We start from the raw sequence: 22,119 nt of genomic DNA, 5'->3' as shown, positions 1-22,119 counted from the left end.
TGAGAAAGATAAAAAGGTGTGTGCAGGCTTACATCAACATGACTTTCCTTTCACATCACGGTCAGAACCTGTCCTGGTGTAATTGAGGCCACATATAGTTCCAGTTAAACAGTTGAGTGAGTGTCGGCCGGCTTACCTTATAACTCATTCACACACTCTCAGACTTGAGCTAAACGTCAACCGACGACGTAACAGAAGGAAAAAGGCTTTGGTTCAGTTTCGGACACACATTTAGCACGCTCTGCTATATTTTATTTTATTTTTCCAAGATGAAGTTTGAAAATGTGATTGTGGAGATCAATGGCTTTGGGAGATTTCAGATTACAACAATGCTTTTGTTGGTGTTTGGTCGGATGACTTTGCCATTTCACTTCCTGCTGAATAATTTCCTCACCGTTGTTCCATCTCACCACTGCAAACTGGACTCTTTGGATGATGGAGGAGTTTTTGAGAATATGTCTGAGGCTGACAGGCTGGTTGTTAGCATTCCTCTCCAACAAGATGGAGCTCTCAACTCCTGTGAAATGTTTGCAGAGCCTCAGTATCACCTGTTGCTGAACTCCAATTTAACCAAAGCATTACCCACAGTGTTGTGTAAGAATGGATGGATGTTTGACAACAGCACCTTTAAGTCTACTTTAGCCACGGAGGTGAGTATCATAGTCCTTATTTAAAATAAGCTTTAATACCAGTTCTAAATTGATGATTTGATTCTCCGCTCACTTGTTGTATCATCTGTATTTCAATTATAGTGGGACCTGGTTTGTGATAGCAAGAGAATGAACAGAGCCATGGTCACTATCTTCTTCATTGGCGTCATGACTGGAGCAGTGATTTCTGGCTATCTTAGTGACAGGTAATATGTCTTCACTTCATACATCATGTTCACTTGCAAGTGCTTATTTTGTCATCCTAGAAGCCTATTTGTCATTGCTGTCTTATATCAACAACTTGTCGAGACGGGAAAATATCAAGTTAAGCCCTTTACAGAGTTATAACAAGAGCACCCCTTTTCAAGGTGAAGTACTCTCAAAATTACTTTCTATAAATGTCCAGTTTAATCTAAATATAGGGACCAAATGCATGAATGAATTCCATTCTTCTTGTTTGAGAATGAATATCCAAACAGTCAGCTTGGATAAACAACAAACAAAGAACAAAATGTTAAATGTTGAATGTATAAATGAAGTGAGTTACTGCTGACACTTCTTGACTTTGTTCATGCTTATGTTTCATCTTCTTGCTGGTCATTATTTAAAAGTAACATCTTCAGTAACCTACCTAATTACATTATTTGACTTTTGGTCGTATATTTGTTTACCTCATGAGGATAATTTTCACTTCTTTACGTGAAACGTTCTATAATCGTATTTTATTTATTTATTTATTTTACAGGTTTGGCAGGAAAACAACCCTGCTGGTGTCCTACGTCACCACGACTATCTTTGGATTTGCGAGTGCTTTCTCTTATGATTTAATTCTGTTTGCTGCCATGAGGTTTTTTACTGGAGTTGGACTTTCTGGAATAAGTATAATCTCCTATGTCATTTGTGAGTTGTCTCCTGTGGTTCAACGCGTATTCATGAAGTAGTTCAATATGGGGGTAAAACACTAGACTAAAATGAGATCGTCACATGATGTCTCTTCCTGATGAAAAAGAAAGAAAGAGATTTCTTTCAGGATCGAGGATCGAGGCAGGTATATGTATGTCAGAAATGTCGTGGGGGCTGTGTGCAGGCACATCATGCGCCAGCGCCTTTTGTTATTTTGGAAGTAGCAACCTTTTCTGAATTCATTGGGCATCTACAGTAGCTGTATCCAACTCCTAATCAGACTTCCATTATGAGTGGTACACGGCGCTGTACTGGTTCACACTCGCCTCATCACATGAACACCACCGAGGATAGGACGTTATGAGGGACTTCTTTACGTTTTACTTGCACCAGTATCCTTAAAACGATATGGAACAATAAAGCAGAGGGCAGGGCTGAGGGCTGGGGAGGAATCCTCAGAGCAGGGAACCTTTTCATCTCTGAGCTTGTGTAAGTAAGACACTGAAAAGCTCACTCAGGCAAAACATCAGCAGACTGTTCCCAACTTGGCTGACCTCTTGTCCCTGCATGGGGCCAGACTTGCTTGAAAAATACTTCTCAAAGAAACAATAATGGGCCAAAGCCAAGAAGCTGTCTGCTTCTATTTACAGAAATATGAAGCTGCCTCAAGATTTCCAACTGGAACTATGACATGAAATGATTGGGGGTTTTTTTCTGTGTAGTTAGACAGAAATTGCCCACAATTTACACAGGGGTATGGACAGCATGGACAACAGACTGGACAATATAACAATGTACTATATTCCACAGTTTTTTATTATTAGTTTTTGTCATTTGCCTTCAACAAGTTCAACTTACATTCACGTACATTGTCTTCAGCATGCTCTAATAAAATGCAATTCCTCATCACAGGTATTGAGTGGGTTGACATCAAGCATCGTACTGCAGCTGGTATTTTAATGAGTCTGGACTGGAGTATTTTCTCAGCTGTGATACCTCTCATAGCCTATTTTGTGACTGACTGGAGACATCTGACTGCAGCTGTAACTTCCCCGCTGTTAGTCGCCTTAATCTGCTGGCCGTGAGGAAAACTTCCAAACCTACTTTCAAAATTCTGAGTAGATTCCTTCCAATCATTTTCTTTGCAGCTGCGAAATATTCATTTGTACCCATCGATTTGCAGGTTTCTCCCTGAGTCGGCCAGATGGCTGATAAGTAAAGGGAATTTCACATTGGCTCATTTTTACCTGAGCAAGTGTGCACGGGTCAACAAAAGGCAAGGGGCCATGGCTCAAATCAGTCCTCAGGTACAATTTCTGATATTATTTGATAGATTCTAGGTTGAGCTTCACCCAATGCACACATCATTACATGTCTCTTTTTTACATTTCCTGCAGGATCTGTCCAAAGTAGTACTTGTTGAAGATAAAAACAAAAAATATTCCTATCTTGATCTTGTGCGGACCCCCAATATGAGAAGACTGGCTGTAATTACAGGAATTGTCTGGTAAATGAATTTATTTATTTATTTATTTTTATTACGAGTTTATACAAGTTTATACGGGACTTTGAAACACACACACACACACACACACACACACACACACACACACACACACACACACACACACACACACACACACACACACACACACACACACACACACACACACACTGAGTTACAGGGAGGTGTCTGTATAATATTTTTCAAGAACAAAACGTGTGACCGTTGCACTAAACTGTAAACTATCTGTATCAGCAGGTACTTTAAAAAAAGAGTAATCTGCATATATTTATCTATTTTTATGTCTCTTCGCAAGATTACATCAAAACTACAGCATGGATTTGGTTGAAATCTTCATGAAAGATTCCATTCAATTCTGGGTTATGTAACAGAATTTCATTTTATAGGCTTTTATAAGGCTTACGTCAAAACTACATAACAGATTCTCACCAAATTTCGGAGTCCATGTCAGCCTGTGGCGGCATGAATTTTAGAAACAAAGATATGTCGGAGTTTGACGTGTTATCCATTCATGGCTTTCGTCACCACAGCCTTGAACTAAGATTTTAGCTTCCTATAACATTGACAGATGAGGATATTTGAACTGTGCAGAAATACGTGATAAACATCTTTAAAAGTTTCAAAATCAAATGTTAGTTCTTGTTCAGAAGGGTTTTTTGAAGCTATCCATAATAAAATAAAATATACCCTTCTAGATTTGTTAAACCAGTCTGTGGATTGCAAGTTCGAGCAACTTTAACATATTTGTCAACAGTCCTGAAGCTAGTTTCGGATTTTGCATTCACCTTAATGGCAGACACCGCCATTAACAAAATACTCTATACTCTGCTCTTGGTTTTAGGTTTGCAGTGGCCTGTGCGTATTACGGTATCAGCTTGAATGTCGTTGGATTTGGTGTGAACATTTATCTCACACAGTTCATCTTCGGTGCAATAGAAATCCCAGCAAAAGCAATAGTATTTCTTACTGTGGACAAAATTGGCCGAAGGCTTGTTCAGGTTGGAATGCTCATTCTGGCTGGACTGTGTCTTTGCTCCACTATGTTTATCCCCAGAGGTAAATAAATTACTGTGGATCTTGTCAAAATATTTCATTTTATACTAAGAGAAGGTCAAACAAGCTTTAAAACATTTTTGTTTTTTCCCTTAAGATAAAGGGAGCTTTCGTACAGCTGTGGGGGGTTTGGGCAAGTTGTTCAGCGAGGCAGCTTTCACGCTGATATATTTGTACACATCCGAACTGTACCCCACAGTACTCAGGTCAGTAAAAATATTTTTTTTAGTTTTCTTCCACAGTTGGAGACACCGGGAAAGATATTTGAGATGAACAGAGGCAGGTTAATTGGTGACCCTAAATTGCCCCTAGGTGTGTGTGTGTGTGTGTGTGTGTGTGTGTGTGTCCATCACTCTGATGGACACACACTGATGGACAGAATCAGACAATATTTTATTGCCAGGGTACTACACAAATGTACATTTCTACAGCACTTGGAATTTCTTTTAGTGTGAGGTGTCAGACACAAAAACAAGGTACACTGTATATGTGCACTAAATATATATATATTTTTTTATTTATTTATTATTATTTATTTATTTATTGTTTTTAATTACAGGCAAAATGGAATGGGTTACTGCTCCTGCTTGGCACGTTTAGGTGTGTCCATTTGCCCTCTGATCCTGCTTCTTGAAGAAGTCTGGGCCCATCTACCAAACCTGGTTTTCTTCCTAATTGCTATCATTGGAGGGGTATCAGCCTCTTTTCTTCCCGAGACGAATAATATTCGCCTACCGGATTCTATTGATGACGTGGAGCAGACAAGGTACTGGATGTTAATCTGCACTGTTTTGAAACATTCAGACTGAAAATTACATTATAAAATAATGAAGATATAACGTATCTTGTGTTTCAGTCGGGGATCAATCTACAAATCTGATGAAAAACCCCACCTGTGAAGGTTTTGTATCGACGTGTGGTTCAATGAAGAGACACACATTGTCAAAGTTTGAACAAAGCACCCACAGTCTGTACTAATGTACAATTACTACTGATCTATAAAAAATGTAAAAATAAATACTTTGGAATAAGTAGAGATTCAACTGGGAGGAAACTAAGAACATACAGACTCTGAAATCTACTCAAGTACAGTCTGTAAATTCATCTTAATCATATGAAATGACTCAGTTCAGTTCCGTTCTGTACGTTTTTTTTTTTTGTTTTTTTTGCCAGAAACTAGATTTTTTTTGGGGGGGGGGGGGGGGGGGGGGTCTGAAAGGCTTTTGTTCTGGAAAGACTTTTGTTTTGGAAACAGAAACAGGAAGTGTTCAATCATTATTAATGTGACTTGATCGCCAGCCCTCAACTTGTGCACCGTCAGGATGAAGAGGTGTGACCGTCAGCTACTTTGATTCTTTTCTCTGTAAGTCTGAATCTTCCTCATATAGTTTAAAACTATTTGTGGAGAATGTAAAGACTAGAATAAATTTTAAAAAATGTGTTTAGTACAGTAATTAAGTACAAATACTTGACTATGTAAGAGATGTAAGATTTAACTTTCTATTCAGTAGCAGCAGATGTATACATTTTGGTCAACGTGTTTGTTTTGGCTTATTTACATATGTCACATTTTATTGCATCTTTTCGGTTGCATATATAAAGTCTGACAGTGCTTGTGTGTTGCTTGGTGTTTCAAAGTGGATCGAAAGTCATTGAAATGCTCCACAGACTCTGACTGTGACTGCAGGTCTGGTTGCTTTCCAGTGCAACACAACGCACAATGTAATCTTTCTCTCAATAAGCTTTTATTTGATAATACAGATTTCAAGTACGTTATTAAATCCAATATCGATGCGTGGTGAGTTGAATTATTCAACTTGAATGGCTTGCATTACTTGGCTGATTTATTGATTTGTATTTTCCTCTAAACGCTCTTGTTGTGGATCCCTTGGGATTGTTTTCCAATAACGATGTACTTGAGTAACAATGTGGAATAAAACAAATCTTAACTAGTTTGTTGTTGTTTAGTTCGTGTTTACCAGGATAAATAAACCCTTGAAAGGCACCATCCCATTTTCAAACTGTGTCCAAGCATTATATAATTATGAAAGTGAAGGAGACAGTTATGAATCTCAATGCACACTATTTGATAGTTTGTACTTGCTAAAGATTAACTACAAAATTAATCTATATATACATATTAGAGGTATACACTATATTACCCACCATACACCATATAGCAAACAAATATACCTCAGGGCCTGAGGTAATTGCTTACCTTGAACACTCGGTTGTGACGCTGCTGGATATAAGACGTTTTTTTTTTTTTTTAATTCCAGTGGTTGAATTCCAGACAAAAGGGGCAATGCCATGATAAAAGTTGTCAATCTACAGCAAAATACAACATTTGCAAGGTATTTGAACAACACAGGCTGCAGAATCCCTTTGCTTTTCTCTTGCCACATTCAAAATTTTAAGATCCACTAGAAAGAACCAGAAGTAGACCTTGACTCAGAAGTGTTTAATACAGTATTTCACTGACAAACAACCTTGTGTCATCGGTCAGATCTTTTCTGCAGACATCTTCGCCTATCTGCTTTAGCAGACTCAAAAGAACTTCAATGTCTTGCTCAAAGACGATTCATATTTGCTTAGAAATGGGGAAAGGATTATTGAACATCAACCCAGCCAACTTTTGAATTGGCAGAGCGCCCGTTCTCCCAGCTGAGCCACAGTCGCCCTCTGCTGCCTGCTTGTGAGCTAAACGCAACATGTTAGATCGCTATGGAGGTGCTTTACAAGCAAAGAACTAACCCACTGCTTATAAAATGTATAAAAGACATGAAACGAGTGGCAGGCGTTCCTCGATTCTCCCTTTAGCCCTCTTCTCTCCTGCTGAGTCCACACGGGGTCACAATGGCTGCACTGGGAGCAAAAACATGTTTCATGATTTTTCTTTTTTTCTTTTCTTTTTCTAGAAAAAAATTCAAAGATCTTTTTTTTTCCAGGCTCTCGAAATTTCTGTTAGTGCTTTAGGCACTCTGTAACACAGGCCAGTGTCAAAAGTTACTACAGCAGTTAACCGGTGTCAAATATTCACTAATTTTAAACTGTTAAGTGATCGTGTGCCAAAGGTTGAACAGTGTGTGTTTTGAGACAAGTCTATCTCCAGACGCTTTTGAAGAGATTTTATTTGGGTTTTTTTCTTTATTCTCAGAGGAAGACCAATTGCGGGAGGCAACCATGAAGTTTGAGAATGTTCTTGCCGAGATCAATGGATTTGGAAGGTTTCAGATAATGATCATTGCGATCAGCTTCATCGGCCGCTTCACACTGCCCTGCCACTTCATGCTAAACAATTTTATAGCGGCTGTACCCTCTCACCACTGTGACATCAGCTCTCTGGATGATGGAGCGATGTTTACGAATTTATCTCAGGCAGAGAGGCTCACTGTGAGTATTCCAGTCGAGCAGGATGGGCGTCGGAGCTCCTGTCGGATGTTCCCGGAGCCTCAGTATCATCTGCTGCTTAACAGCTCCAACGTCACTGGCGTGGCCACGGTGCCGTGCCAAAACGGATGGGTGTACGACGATTCCACCTTCAAATCCACCCTGACATCACAGGTAATCCTGCTAAACATTTCTGTTGTAAATACTGTGGGGGGGAACAAACTTCTCACTGATAACAATGAAAGTCTTCTAGCATGAGAAACTCATGTTTTGAAATAATGTTAACTATTTCTTTGTGTCTTTGAACAAGTGGGACCTGGTGTGTGACAGAAGGAGTAAAAACAAAGCGACGGCGACTATCTTCTTCATCGGGGTCATGTTCGGAGCCGTGACGTTTGGAAGTCTGAGCGACAGGTATCACAGCTCAGATGTTAATCAGTGAAAGGTCCAGTGTGAGTGTGAGGGGATTCAGTCAAGATCATTTTTGATTTAGGGGCCACAAACAGCCGACTTGGACAGCTCAAATTTTCTTTTCAGTACTCTCTGAAAATGCTCACATTTTTTTGGCCCATTCCACAAACATCACAGTCTGGAACAGTGAGATGTGATATCCTCTTTGCTACAATGATTCTTTTCAGGTTTTTCAAAGGTGTTCTTTCTCAGACTGTAAGATTCCTGAATACTTTCAGGAAGTCTGCCTCGCCGTATGATTTGGTTGCTAATGCACTTGGGTCACTGCGTTGAACGACTAAACCCTTTGCGTTATCATCTTGCCGGCTGAACTGCACCACTGTTGGTCCACCGACTGGATGTCTGACTATCCCCCGATTCAGACTCTTCCTCAATAGAAATGGAAAAGAAATGTGTTGATTAGCTTTGAATGAGGCCTTCATTTTGACTAACATTGGCCTTAGGAAGGGCCTGGCATTCTTTTGCCGCACGTTTTGTTGCCACGGTGGACTCACTCAGGAGGAGGACGCTTCAGAGAGATAAATCCAATGCGGTTGCAACTTCAATGCTGAACGCTAATAAAACCCCCACACTGGTCCTTTAACTTAAAGTGAATAACTGGCACTGCTTCCACCCAATGAAAAGTGATCTGAAGACTGTTTGTCTTCCTGCAGGTACGGCCGACGAATCCTGCTGCTGGTGTCGTACGTGTCTGCAATGCTGTTTGCTGTCGCGAGTGCTTTTTCCACATCCTACATAATGTTCGCAGTGCTGAGGTTCTTCACGGGATTTTGCATCACAGGAATCATCATTATCTCAACTGTCCTCAGTTAATTCCTGCTTTGTTTTCGTTTTTTCTTTGACCAGTTCTATTCCAGGACATTTTATAATGTCTTACACAATTTGTTTATTTTGCGTTAGGATTTTTTTCCAGTGACGACATGTTTGTTCTCTGCAGGTGTGGAGTGGGTGGACATTGAGCACAGGAAACTGGTGGGGGTGATTGATAGCTTGTCCTGGACCTTTGGGAACACAATATTCACAGCTATTGCCTACTTTGTGACTGAGTGGCGGATGCTGATGGTTTCTGTTACGTCACCTTTAATCGTGGCCATTATTACTTGGAGGTATGATGATTGAAACGCCAAGGTCTTTTTAGTGCAAAAGAAGTCCCATGCTCTATGAAGTCTTGGGCATATCCCATTTCAATTACAGTAATTTACCATAGCAGCACCTCTAATCTTTGCGTGTTTTTTATTTATTCAATCAGTGATTAAAACTCAGACGTTCAGAGGTTTAAACTTTGATTTACTTGCAGTGTTTTTAGCGTTTCAATCACTTTCCCCCAATTTTCTATCCTGCTGCTGTGTCACACCTGTAACGAAGGCTGAATGCTCAAATTATGTTTTTTTTTTTTTCAATTTAACTCTGTGAAACACCCTCGCTCTCAGATGGATGCCAGAGTCGGCGAGATGGCTCATTGCCAATGGACAGCTGGAGAAGGCTCAGGTGCATTTGAAGAAATGTGCAAAGATGAACCGAAGAGTTCAGTCGGCTCATATACTTGAAACAGAGGTAGGTGCATTCCACATGAGCTATCACTATGTCATCGGATTCTGTTTGATTCAGCTCATTTAGTTTGTGTTACAATGGATCATTTGTTTCTTGTAGAAACTTTCAACGATTGCACTGACAGAGAAACGTGACCGCTCCTATTCTTACTTGGACTTGGTACGAACACCTAAAATGAGGAAACTTGCCCTGCGCACTGGCACATTATGGTCTGTAACCTCCTTGCCAAGGAGTCCATGTTATCACCTGCTTTGTATTCATAGTGGCATTCCAAAACAGTGTTAACCATTGTCCATTATCTGTTTTTCTAGGTTTTGCATAGCAACTACGTTTTACGGCATCAGCTTCAACATTGCCGGCTTTGGGCTTAATCTGTATCTCACACAGTTGATCTACGCATTAATTGAGCTCCCTGCCAAATTAGCAGTTTACTACTTACTGGATAAGATAGGCAGGCGGAGCACTGAGGCTGGAGCGCTCGCACTGGCTGGAACCTGCCTTGGAATCAACATCATAATGCCGAAAGGTACGCAGGCATAATTACATCCAGGATTGGATGCCATTTAAAATCAGCTTCAAAATGAGATTGGCTGTAACACGCAGTACATCTCACTGATAGCAGGTCAAACCTCACTTTGCCTGCAGAATTATAATAAATGAAAAGATGATTGTGACATGGCAGGAATTATCTATATACAGAAAGAAGATACACTGTGAGCAGGATTCTGCAAAACGTGTTTGACCTTTTGAATTTAAAAAAAAGATACAGTTTATAAACATGTAAAATTATAGACCCCCCCCCCCCCCCAAAAAAAAGAAAAGTAGGTTATGTTTAATTCATGACACTTAAGAGGTGAGTATGTCACCAAGACATGCTGAGGAAACTCAACATTTACTACATGCAGTGAGTCAGCAGGGAGGTGACACATAAAATGTGTGACAAACTATTTAAATGGCTTATTTATTTATTTATTTAGTCACTCATTCATTGATTTATTTGTTTGATTATTTATTTGTCGCCTCAAATCATTTTAAAAGTTTTCTCCTGTGCAAAAAAATTAGAAGAAGAAATTTTATTTAATTTTTTTTCTTTTCCATAATATTGTGAATAACTGCAGGAAGCCACAGAAGTGTGCCACATGTGGCTCCCAAACCTCAGGTTGCAGACCTCTGTCATAGATGATGGACACGGTCAGCAGCAATTCTGCTTAAAACGTGCTGAGTGAATATCTCCCACACCATTCTACCACCAGCCTGAACATTTTACTGCCATCATGCCCGGAGTTTGAGACTGATGGGGCTTTTGCCCTCAACTCAATGTTCAGTTTGACTTGCAGCAACATGCATTGGCCATGTCTGTATGTCTGTATGAGCTGGTTCCCATGTGAATACGCCATATATGCACATATACTGCCGCTACCGTTTTAACTGTTGAGTTTATGCTGTGTTAACATTTTACTGCAAGTAAAGCTGTATAAAGACCACATCCAATGTTCTTCTCAGGTATGTCTGTTGCCAGAACAGTTATAGCGGTCATTGGAAAGGGCTTCTCTTCAGCATCTTTTGCAACGGTTGTCCTGTACAGTTCTGAGCTGTATCCCACTGTTGTAAGGTAACAAAGTGCGCCCGCCGTATTGTTTATACTTGACTATTGTCTCCTGTTCAACAGTTCTGTGTTGTAATGTCTTTTAGGCAAAACGGTATGGGCTACAACTCCTTCATGGCTCGGTTTGGCGTAGCCGTGTCTCCATTGATCCTCTTGCTGGATGAGGTCTGGAAGGAGCTGCCACAGGCCGTCTTGTGCTCTACGGCTGTGCTTGGGGCAGTAGTGGCAGGAACGCTGCCAGAGACGCGCAACAAATGCCTCCCAGAGACCATAGAAGATATCGAACAGCAGCAGCGTTAAATACCGTCACCAGCAAGACAATGTTTTTTGTTAGAAGTGCATCTCTGAACTTGTGAGATGTCTGTGCAGTTTGCGAAATAAGACGCCTGATTTACAATAGAATGAGTGAACACAATTGATGATGTAAGATATTACCTCCAAGGGGAAAACACTAATGTGCAAGAACCTTGCATGGCAACCGTCTCCACGGCTGTGGACATGACTCGGAGTGTAAAGTACTTTGAGACCATTAAGCACTGGAAACCCCGTTTACTGTTGCTATTCTGATTAAGCACATTGAGGTTAGTTGTTTAGAATTTACGAGAATCACATTTCCCTTCAGCTATTTCCATGGGAGAAATCTGTTTGTGTCTAAATAAAGTGTGAATAAATAGGTGAATCAGAGTCAAGTTTCCTTGTGGAATAATTGCACACAAATAATGTCATTCTTCTGTCTGCACGGCGGATGTCACAAGTGGAACATTGTGTTGTTTAATACAAGAAAGGCAAGTTGAACTGTTACAAACTACTAGGACCTTCAAAGAATACACATTGAATAACCAACGTTATGCATTAACATGATGGGAGGTATTCATTCTTCACCTATGTACAGACTTCCACAGGGGGAACAAAAAAAAAAAAAAAAGGACTGCACTACATTTGCATTAACGGTCTTTAAAAATTCATTTATACACAGAAATTAACTCAAAGCTCCTTTATTAAAGAAACAAAGCAAGCACAAATCTGTTATGACTTTGCAATCTCCCTAAGGGATTTAGCCACATTTAAAAGATGATTGTGACATTTCTTTTGGAAATTGTCACCAGGCCTGAACAATTGCTGTTCATTTTCTGCTGGCATCACAGTTAGTTGCAGAAATAACATTGATGGGGGACAAAAATAAAATTAAAAAAATTGAGCAAACCAAATGAAAAAATCAAATTGCAAACTTTTAAACATTAAGATACAATGATACAGAAAGATCTAAAACTAAAGAATGCAAATGATTTCCAGGACACTTCTTGGTTTTTGTTCAGTACTGTGAATACTCTTTGCTTTCTAGTTTGGCAACAATTCGCTCCAGTTGTCTTTTAGCTTCACATTGTGGGAAGTTGCTCATTTCGTAGTACTGGGGTGCGATCTTCACCAGCCTGAAAGCAGAAGAGAACATGAATAATCCCAAACAATGACCTCGGCATATAGACGCATGTTTTACTGGTCCAAACTCCATACCACTCTGGCTTGATGTCTGTGCAAGTGCGGATGTAGTTCTTTGTGGTGAGGACAAATTCATTGTAGAGCACCCACTCGGGTTTATGGTCGAGGACTGTAGAGGGGTGAAGTTGGACCACTTGGTTGTCTTTGACTGTGAGGTAATGGCCTGTGCGCTCCAAGTGCGCCACCTGCAGGAAGAGCCAGCAGAGGCTTTATTAATGTGGTGCAATGTTAGCAGAGAAGCATGTCTGGTTTTGGTTAATATTCAGTAGAGACAGAGAACAGAAGGCTCCTCTCGCCTGCATAAAGAATCCGGTGCAGAGCGCTCGTCTGATGTTGATGTAGTAATCTCTACTGGTGAACTCTGTGCTGCGGCGAGGCAGGTTGAAACGGTCCATGATCCTGGAGAGCTGCTGCCGCACATTGTCAGCAGACATCAGCGAACGGTAGTTGACAAAGTTGTCATAGCACCACTGGTTAGACTCATGGTCTGGAAAGAGAGGAATGGCAGTCAGGGCCAGGTTGTTGAAAACTCGGTTGTCGTTTAACCAACCGTTAACTTTAACGTCATTGTTATCTTCTTGTTCAAAAACTCGGTTCACTTTAACCGGGTGTTATCTGGACGTTAAAGTTTACGCACCTCCGAACCTCTGCTAACTTTTTAACGGTGGTTAACTCTCACTGGCAGCGCTGCGTTCATGATACCGTTCAACCAAGGAAGGATAGGATGTACCGTGGATTTAACTTTGATATAAGTCGATACTGTAATGAAGAGTTACGCCTTTATGGAGCCCCAAAGTGGCCATAGAAATCTTTTCTTTTTATTATAAATAATATATATATATAACGTGTGGAAATTAGATAATAATTAGTCATCTTAAATTAACAACTTGAGCCATCATTTCCTCGTATTATATTTTTTCACCAATGCCGCTTCCATCCCGTCATATTTGCTGTTATGGAGCTTTGAGATCAAATAATGCGGACCACATTAGATATTGGTGTTTTCTAACTAAAGCATGTTTAATACAGACATGTTTAATTCATCTTGATCCAAAAAGAGAGGATCTAATTTACAGCAGCTTCAAATCACGTCTCCTCTCTTTACCATAAATAAATGAGGCTGTGGCTTATTTTTCAACATTTGGGCATTTCAGAGTGAATTTCTGCTCCTTTCACTTTATTTCTGGACGTGTCTGAATCAAATGCTTCAACATGGAGGAATGGAGGTGTAGAACGATAGAACGCTGCTCTACAGTCGCTTCCAATAGCAACCCATGTAAACACACGCTGATGAACACTAAAGGTTCTCTTTCACATGAAGCCATTAAAAGAGTAATTTTATGGCAAAAAACTCCAAGCTTTCATTTACAGTAATTTGTAGTTTGTTCAGTAGTTACTGATGAACCAAAAGTATGGTTTCATTATTAAGAAGTTCTGTGGAGCGTCTCATTGCGGAGCGCAACGCAACCTCATACAAACCTCTCCCTTCGTGGCAACAAGTAAAGAATCTTGCTAAAGATCTCGTTCCCTCGCTTTATTAATTTGAGGGAACGACTTATCCCCTTCCCAAGCGTTATGATTTTTCTCTATGGCCACTTAGTCCACTGTCTATGTCGTTCTCTCGGGTCAAAATTTTAAAAATGATGAGGCAACATGATGCGTCGTCCGATCGTCCAGATCAGTTTTCGTGTTCCACTTTAATATCCTGGTAGCAGCGTAGTTTGTCATGTTTTATGGTAGTTTGATAGAGCAGATAAAAACACTGCGCTGCCGTCCACCACAACGTTTAAGACAAAACGTGGAAGCACGGAGACTTGAAAGTGGGCGGAGCGGCGTCACGGACGCTAACCACCGCTGGTAACCTCAGTTAACTTTGACGGCGACGTTACCTGACGGGATGACTAACCATGTTTTAAACAACGCATATTCAACGGTCGGTTAGCTCATGGCGGGTTGAGGATTGAACCTGCGGAGTTTTGAACAACTGGGCCCATTTTATCGAGCTTTACTTGGTCAAATGCACCAAGTCAAAATCACAACCTTCGCTGGCGCTCACTTTGTTTGAAGGCGTGGTAGACGTTGAGCAGCGTCAAGTGGTCTCCGTCAATGTGAGCAAACCTCATCTTGGACTCGTCTGCTGCCTTCTTAGCCTCCGTGGGACGGACAAAGCACTGTGGGACTAAACAAGGTTGGTATGGGCCCCAACAAAGCCGCCCATACAGATGAGTCAAACATTCACAGAAAGATGGAGCAAAGTCTATGATGCTAGGGCACTCGACACTGCGCTGGGACAGGGCAGGACCACAAGCTCTATCAAAAGGTGGGGGGGGCAGCGGCCTTTTCTCATGGTCATTCCCGACTGTACTGGCTATTAGCTCGGAGACGGGAAGTCATTTAACCACATCTGTAAAACAAGAGTTTTCACACAACTACAAAATGTTAGGGACACCAACAATACTGTGACATTTTAAGATTACAAATTCTACGATTAATGTTTGAGACGATAATGGACAGGCCAGGAAACAAACAGATGACTGAAACACTTCAAGACTACACAGAGTCACAACAGAAGTCAAACAAGAATGAGTGGTTCCTGCCCTATCCACGTCACTCACAGCGTCTTAGAAAGTAACTTCTTCTGCTCATCGAATTATCAATAATATATGATAAAACCCGACCAGCTCGAAAATGATTTCATCCGAGTCAATGGCTTTTCCGATATGAACTCACAATGACTTAACAATTCCTACAGCCTCTACGTACATTGTATTCCACTTCAGAAACACAACCTTCATGTAAGATTGTTGAAATGACTATTCATCTATAAAACTTCTCATTATGAATGATTTCAGGTCAATTTAAACTGATCTCCACCTCGCTATAAGCGTGAGAAATTTCCTGCGTCTTCTCCTATTTTATCATCTGATTAAAGCTTCAAACACAATTCTTGTTCCTCTTTTATCGTAATTTGAAAGCTATTATGAATTTGTAAACAATGCAACCAGAGGTGTCAAAATGTTTTTCCATGTCCGATCAGGCTAATTTTAGTTAGCTCTGGTCACGTCAAGAAAACTAAATATGAGACACTCAGTATAGTGATCAGTGATCAGGAGCCGTGCACAAACTAGACGTCAGTTGGTCTGATTGTCACCAAGTTTAATTTGAGGTGTTCTTAAACCTCGGCCAAAAGCAGGCGTTGACGATGTCAGCCCAGTCCTGGGCATTACCTGACAACATGGCAGTAATGGAAAGGATCTCGTTGGAGCAGTTAAACTCGCAGCTTGCAATGACCATCTTGGCCAGCTGGGGGTCCAAAGGGAATTCTGCCATCATGGAGCCCAGCTCCGTCAGGTCACCGTCATCATTGAGAGCGGCGAGGTAATTCAGCAGCTCCAGAGCTCTCATGAGTGTCTCGGGAGCTGCGTTGAAGCAAATGAGTCAGGACCGTCCGCAAGTTATTTTTAATTAAGTGACTAAGAATGATCCGCACTTCACAATAAAAGGTAAGTGACCTACCAGGTGGATCCATGAAGTCAAAATGTACAAGATCATCGATGCCCAGTTTCTTCAGCTGTAGGACCACAGACCCCAGGTTGGACCGAAGGATCTCAGGGTACGTGTTGTCCTGCAGAGGGATCATAAAAATAAATTCACCACAGTGTAATCATCACAGAAATAAACTATACGAAACCAAGTACGAGAACTCAAAAGTATATTTCCATCTCTAATGCTTTTTTTTCCCTTCAAATTTTTATCATTAAGCCAAAATGTCATGTTTTATTTTTAAGTAATAATTCATCACATTTAAGAAGTTACCACTTATAATATAAAACTAAATGATGCGATCAATATTATTTCCCACTTCCTTTCCTGAGGTCTCGTCAGCTTGTGTCACTAATTTCCTATCAACACTTAAGAACAATGAAAACCTTGATGTGGCTCAGACCAATGTCATTAATTTACCATTTTTTCTCAGGACAATTTACAATTTCAAAAAAAAAAAAAAAGAAAAACTATAATGACTTGCCTGCATCTCCGTTTTGTAGGCCTTCTCTGTGTAGAGACGGAAACATTTCCCTGGACGTGTTCTGCCGGCTCGTCCTGCCCTCTGCTGGGCTGACGCTTTACTGATGGCTGTTACCAGCAAAGACTCTACTCTGATGCGAGGGTTGTACACCTGCACAAAAACATTTGAGAGGGTGTTATTTGTTGAACTAAAAAAATAAATAAATAAAAAAATCGCTAACACAAACAAGATACTGGAAATGAAACCAATAAAGTGGTATTCTCTTGGATCTGGAGTTTAATATCAAGCTCCTGGAGTTGTTCATATCAGCAGACCCCCCCCCCCAAAGAGGTGAAAATTAAACGGTCCTTTTAGCTGAGTCACCTTTCACGCACCTTTTGTTTGGCAAATCCAGGATCGATCACAAACACCACGCCGTCAATTGTTAGAGAAGTCTCAGCAATGTTTGTTGACACCACAACCTGAAGGATGAGTGGCAGTTTGTCAATATTGATCAATTCAAGAGATGGAGAATACCTTTTCTTCTTTTCTGAACTGAAAATGTACCTTTCTTCCGATTGCGCCGTTGGGCTTCCTTGGAGGAGGAGGTTCAAAGATCCTTTGTTGCTGCTGAGGGGGCAACGTGGAATAGAGTGGAATGATTTTGATGTCTCCAACTTCGGGCCCGAGGTCGTCTACCTCGCGCTTTATCCGTTTGCAGGCTTCGTCGATTTCCTGACAGACAGATGGGGTTTAACTTAGCTGATTAAAGAGATGAGACGGCGATGTTGCAGGGAGAAGCGAGCAGCGTGGGAATTACCTCTTGACCAGTGAGGAAGAGGAGGCAGTCGCCCTCGTCTTCCTCACACATGTGAATCTGGATGACGGTGCGGATCGCTGCCTCCAAGTAGTCGCGCTCCGGCTCGGGGGTGTAAAAGATCTCCACGGGATGTGTTCGTCCGGGAATAGTCAGCAGAGGACAGTTGTCAAAGTACACTTGAAACTTCCCCGCATCAAGTGTGGCACTCATGACAATCACCTGTGTGCAAAGAAATTCTTGTTCAAGTCTTTTTCTGTTAAAGATTTATCCCCAAATTGGGTTTAAGTACAGATCGCTCATTAATCTCACCAGTTAATCAAAAAGAAGTGGCATGACAAAACTTTCCACCATCTTCACTGCATTTCATTGGAATCGTTTAAAGTCTGAATTCTGACTAACCTTGCAATGTCTTTACTTAAATCCATCAATAATCCTACAGCACAACGTGTCCTGCAGCAGTTTGAGAAGAGAGTTGAACTCTGGTATTTAGCTGCAACTACAGATCACAGGGAACTCATCGGCAAGGCAGAAATTTGACCAACAGTTAAATTACAGATGTTTCTCAAGTACCTCACGTATGTCCAAAACATTCAAGCCAGTAATAAATTGAGTTTCAAACATAACACCCAGAGTTATTCTTACTCCCTATGGGATCCCACTATATGCAGTAATAATTTTATCACCAAGAACATGCAAGACGAAGGGATCCAATATGTGACTATATACATCCACAATGTGCAACTCCTTTGTGACTGTGTATTATTAACTGCCATTGTACCAAATAACTTGTCTTTTAAAACAGTTTCGAATATTTTGTTTCCTGTGAATCATTGAAAAAAAGACCTCAACCCTTCTTCTGTCTGTCATTTATACCGACGGTGATGGGAGACATTTATAGAAACAACGCCGCCTCTAATATACTTAAAAAGCAGCAATGACAGCCTGAACTGAAAATAGTGACTAAAATAAAATCTGCGTCTATCTTCTTGACCGCAATTATTAGCGTGAAAAAAAAAACACACTGCTGTCTTCTCCATGACTGCAGTTTATCTCAGAGCCAAACGATTTCAGGTCTTCATCATCAACAACCACCTCACACATGTAGAAAAACAAATGTGCTGTATGACAACATTATACACAATGGGTCAAATGTAACTATATGTCCTTGTGTCCACAGGCTTTTTTTTTTTTTTTTTTTTTTTCATTTTTAAAAGGTCTTGACTTTCATGACACACTTTCACTCCCTGTAAAAGGTTTCAAAAAATAAAAAATTATGAAAAAAAAAAATCAATGTCAAGGTCTGCACAGACTAAAACAATCTGGAACTATGAGGCCTTTTGATGAACCATTTTGGATTCAGTTGTAACTGATACCGGCTACTAAGTTTCTTCTTTATGTGATTTACTATATCAAACTGAGTAATTTATTTCTGATGTTGCAGGAAAGAACAAATACCTTCAGATCTGATCTTTGACGAACCACCTCCTTCAGCACGCCCATCAGGATATCTGTGGCCAGAGTTCGCTCGTGGGCCTCGTCCAGAATGATGACACCGTATCGCTCTAGCAGCGGGTCGTTCATGGCCTCTCTTAGTAACATACCGTCTGTCATGTACCTGAAGAGATACGCACGATGTGTTAGGATGGGAGGGTCCGGATCACAACACCTGGGACAAACCGCTCGTGATCCAGCACAGTCCCACTGACTTTAGTATCGTCTTGGCAGAGCTGCAGTCCTCAAATCGGATGGAGTAGCCAACCTCCTGTCCAAGCATGATGTCCATTTCATCTGCCACCCTCTGAGCGACGCTCATAGCTGCCACTCTCCTTGGCTGAGTACAAGCTACGGCCCGCTTAGGACCAGGCAAGCCTCTCACCATGTCCACACACCACTGTGGGATCTGGAGCAGAGAAGGAAATGTAATTAATTAGAACTATAAAGTGTTAGGAAAGGGTATTAAATCTCCCAAATGTTTTAAGCAGGAAGTGACTCTGCTGTCTCACTGAATAAAGATGCGTTCAACAAACATTACTGATGCACCCAGTGAGCTGCAGAGAAAGGATGCTGCACTTGTTACCTGTGTTGTCTTTCCAGAGCCTGTCTCTCCCACCAGGACAAAGCTCTGCTGGCGCGTGATGATGTCATTGAAGCGTTCTTTGTATTCCCACACTGGAAGCTGTAACCTTTTCTTCAGGATTTCAAAGAATCGTGGTGTGTGTGGCAGATTAGTGAATGGATTAATCTGCTGCTGCACAGCCATCTGCTTGAGAGGTGGTAAGCCTAGACCCACAGCATTGCTATTTGAGGGGGCGCTGGATGGCTTTGGGTCTCTGTCGCGATCTCTGTCCCTGTCCCGGTCTCTATCTCGGTCCCTGTCCCTGGAGCGGTCCTCACGGTCTCTGTCACGGTCCCGGTCTCTCCTGTTGGTGTGAAAGCAGCACAACAACATAAACGCTTCAACTCAGAAGAAACTTAGAATCTCCTAAATGATTTTCTGCTTTTTACACTGTCAAAATTCTAAATACTAGATGCTCACTCAAACTCAGAAAGGGCTAGTTTTTGTATGTAGACATGTAAAAGGACATACCAAGACCCCTTCAACACTGCTTTCATAAAATGTCATACAATATGTGTTTGTCCAACAATTACTTTCACAAATAGAACTAATGTTTATATGGAAACCCAGTCTGCAGGATATACATTGCACACAATCCGTCACTTCACATGATTCACAGATGCTGACTGGGTGGTTTCTTTTCATGAAAATCAGTACCTTTTCTTTTTGTGCCCAGCTTCCAGTCCAGTCATATTTCATGCACTATTAGATATCAATCTCTCAATCTTCAGTACATACTTGTGGAATCGTAGGAATGACTACTGATGTGACCGTGGTCAAAAGCATGGTCAAAAGCACCATAAACAATAAAGTTAGGAATCAGAGGAACATTGCTTAAAAAATGGACAAATTAGACTGAAGTTCTATAGGAAGATAATAGTAAATTGTGCAATTTTGCAGGATAAACGCAGTCATATTGTCTGGATGAGTGGACAGGTTTAGCTTATTAAATTGCTTCAAGCCCAGTGTAAAATGTCCAGTCAGGGAGGACTTATGATAATATGTTAAACACTGCAGTGGATGTTTTATTGCCCCATCAACCCCTTTTGAAGTATATTTGTTAGTATCAAAACAACATCTTTGGAATTTCAGTGTTGCTATAGAGGTAATTTTCTAAGTTTGTTTACTGTCTCTCGTTGCCTCGGGATGAGATAACATTGTTCGACTTTTACCAACATCAGTTAAAGACAGTAGGGTTAATGTCACTATATTGAATAATGTTTTACAAACTCAAATATTGAGCTTTATTAGGAGTAAAAATAAGTTATCGTATTTATTGAATACCATTTTCGTGATACCTCACAATCCCCCCAAAAAAACTAACTTCGCAGCCTCTGGATGATATTAACAATGTAAGTATTTGTATGAAGTGGTTTTTAGTCTGCAGCTGACTTGGTGGATGAAACTGAGAAACGACAAAAACAGTGAATAACTGAACGCCGAGTCTACGGATGAATGGATATGTGAGGCAACAACAACAACAAAAAACATCAATGTGGATGACTAGTGATGTGGATAAACGTCTTGTTGCAGACTCATACCCTTTTTGCTTTTTGTTTTGTTGCTGTGGTGAGACCGCTAAATCAACTGCAGCTGCCTCAAAATCCTTGTTAGCAACATGCTAACTGACTGCACACACGTGCCTCAACGCCAAGGATTCGTATATAAGCACCAACACAAAATCCTCAATTCTATGTAGTCGTCATGTATACCCACATATTACTGGTGCATTGAAATATGGCTTAACGGTAATGGAAACCACGGCTACAGCATGGCAGCTGAGGTTAGATTGTCTATGAAACATGTCTGGAGGATGTGAGCCAATAAACGAGCTGCGGCTAGCGGTTAGCTCGTCTCTATCGGATTACAGCAGCCACAGCGAGGCGTCACTCACCCTTCAGACCGCTTTTTACTGGAGGAGTATTCATCACCAAGGTCCAGACGATGTCTTTTCGACATCTTTTAATATTTAAAGTAGCTTATCCTTCAGGGATATAACGCGGACAGAGTGCTGCCGGCTAATAATAAGCGACACAGAGCTTCCTGATTCCTGTGCTAACGTGTTTTCTTCTCTACATTGTCTCCGGCGCCACCTGCTGGTCAGGAGGGCGAACTGACATTTAAATGTACGTCTTTAAGATACAATAAAGTAAGATTAAATCTGACTTTATTAATCCCACATGGACATTTTACTGTGGAAATTATATTTAATTTTGCAACTGAAGCTGTGAGGGTGAAAAAAGAGGAATTTTTGACAAACAAACTTAAGTAATTGTGCATTTTATAATTAAATATTTGCACTGTGACTCTGTGGTTAGTGCTCTCGCGTCACAGCGAGAGGTTGTGGGTTCAAGTTTGACCTGGGGCTTTTCTGTGTGGAGTTTTTCTGACCATAAACTTAGTCAAGAGGAAAGGTTTTTGTTTCACAACTGAATTTACATAAAAGGAAAGTTGTTATTTAAATATGCAAGCAATTCTAAATGATTTCAATCACTGTGTAAAGTTGCTTAGAAGAAAAAAATCAAACCCGC

At 40.8% G+C, this 22,119-nt stretch overlaps 3 protein-coding genes across 3 annotated transcripts; 2 read left to right on the top strand and 1 right to left on the bottom strand.

The window, feature by feature from the left end:
- Nucleotides 1–269: 269 nt before the first annotated feature.
- LOC308109831 (solute carrier family 22 member 7-like) lies at nucleotides 270–5,030 on the top strand (the record flags this gene model as incomplete). Its single annotated transcript, XM_080463638.1, has 10 exons — nucleotides 270–650; nucleotides 753–856; nucleotides 1,396–1,550; nucleotides 2,466–2,634; nucleotides 2,737–2,860; nucleotides 2,951–3,060; nucleotides 3,920–4,134; nucleotides 4,229–4,337; nucleotides 4,691–4,897; nucleotides 4,988–5,030. 10 exons carry the CDS (start codon nucleotides 270–272, stop codon nucleotides 5,028–5,030), a joined length of 1,617 nt encoding a protein of 538 aa, XP_080319764.1.
- Nucleotides 5,031–5,440: 410 nt separating this feature from the next.
- On the top strand, nucleotides 5,441–11,832 carry LOC308110283 (solute carrier family 22 member 7-like). The gene is made up of 10 exons (XM_080464486.1): nucleotides 5,441–5,494; nucleotides 7,289–7,695; nucleotides 7,832–7,935; nucleotides 8,646–8,800; nucleotides 8,930–9,098; nucleotides 9,423–9,546; nucleotides 9,643–9,752; nucleotides 9,855–10,069; nucleotides 11,047–11,155; nucleotides 11,236–11,832. Exons 2-10 carry the CDS (start codon nucleotides 7,315–7,317, stop codon nucleotides 11,447–11,449), a joined length of 1,581 nt encoding a protein of 526 aa, XP_080320612.1. The 5' UTR covers nucleotides 5,441–5,494; nucleotides 7,289–7,314; the 3' UTR covers nucleotides 11,450–11,832.
- A 38-nt stretch (nucleotides 11,833–11,870) lies between these two features.
- Nucleotides 11,871–21,673, bottom strand: LOC308110282 (ATP-dependent RNA helicase DHX15). The gene is made up of 14 exons (XM_080464485.1): nucleotides 21,483–21,673; nucleotides 19,550–19,892; nucleotides 19,179–19,372; nucleotides 18,928–19,087; nucleotides 17,473–17,691; nucleotides 17,220–17,387; nucleotides 17,048–17,134; nucleotides 16,674–16,823; nucleotides 16,163–16,271; nucleotides 15,874–16,065; nucleotides 14,703–14,825; nucleotides 12,943–13,133; nucleotides 12,662–12,831; nucleotides 11,871–12,579 (listed from the first exon to the last, which is right to left on the bottom strand). Exons 1-14 carry the CDS (start codon nucleotides 21,545–21,547, stop codon nucleotides 12,462–12,464), a joined length of 2,289 nt encoding a protein of 762 aa, XP_080320611.1. The 5' UTR covers nucleotides 21,548–21,673; the 3' UTR covers nucleotides 11,871–12,461.
- Nucleotides 21,674–22,119: the final 446 nt, after the last annotated feature.

Source organism: Lipophrys pholis (assembly GCF_963383615.2).
Source record: "Lipophrys pholis genome assembly, chromosome: 5".
Taxonomy (NCBI): domain Eukaryota; kingdom Metazoa; phylum Chordata; class Actinopteri; order Blenniiformes; family Blenniidae; genus Lipophrys; species Lipophrys pholis.
Note: the sequence above shows the minus strand (reverse complement) of the source record. Positions and strands in the feature narration are given on the sequence as shown.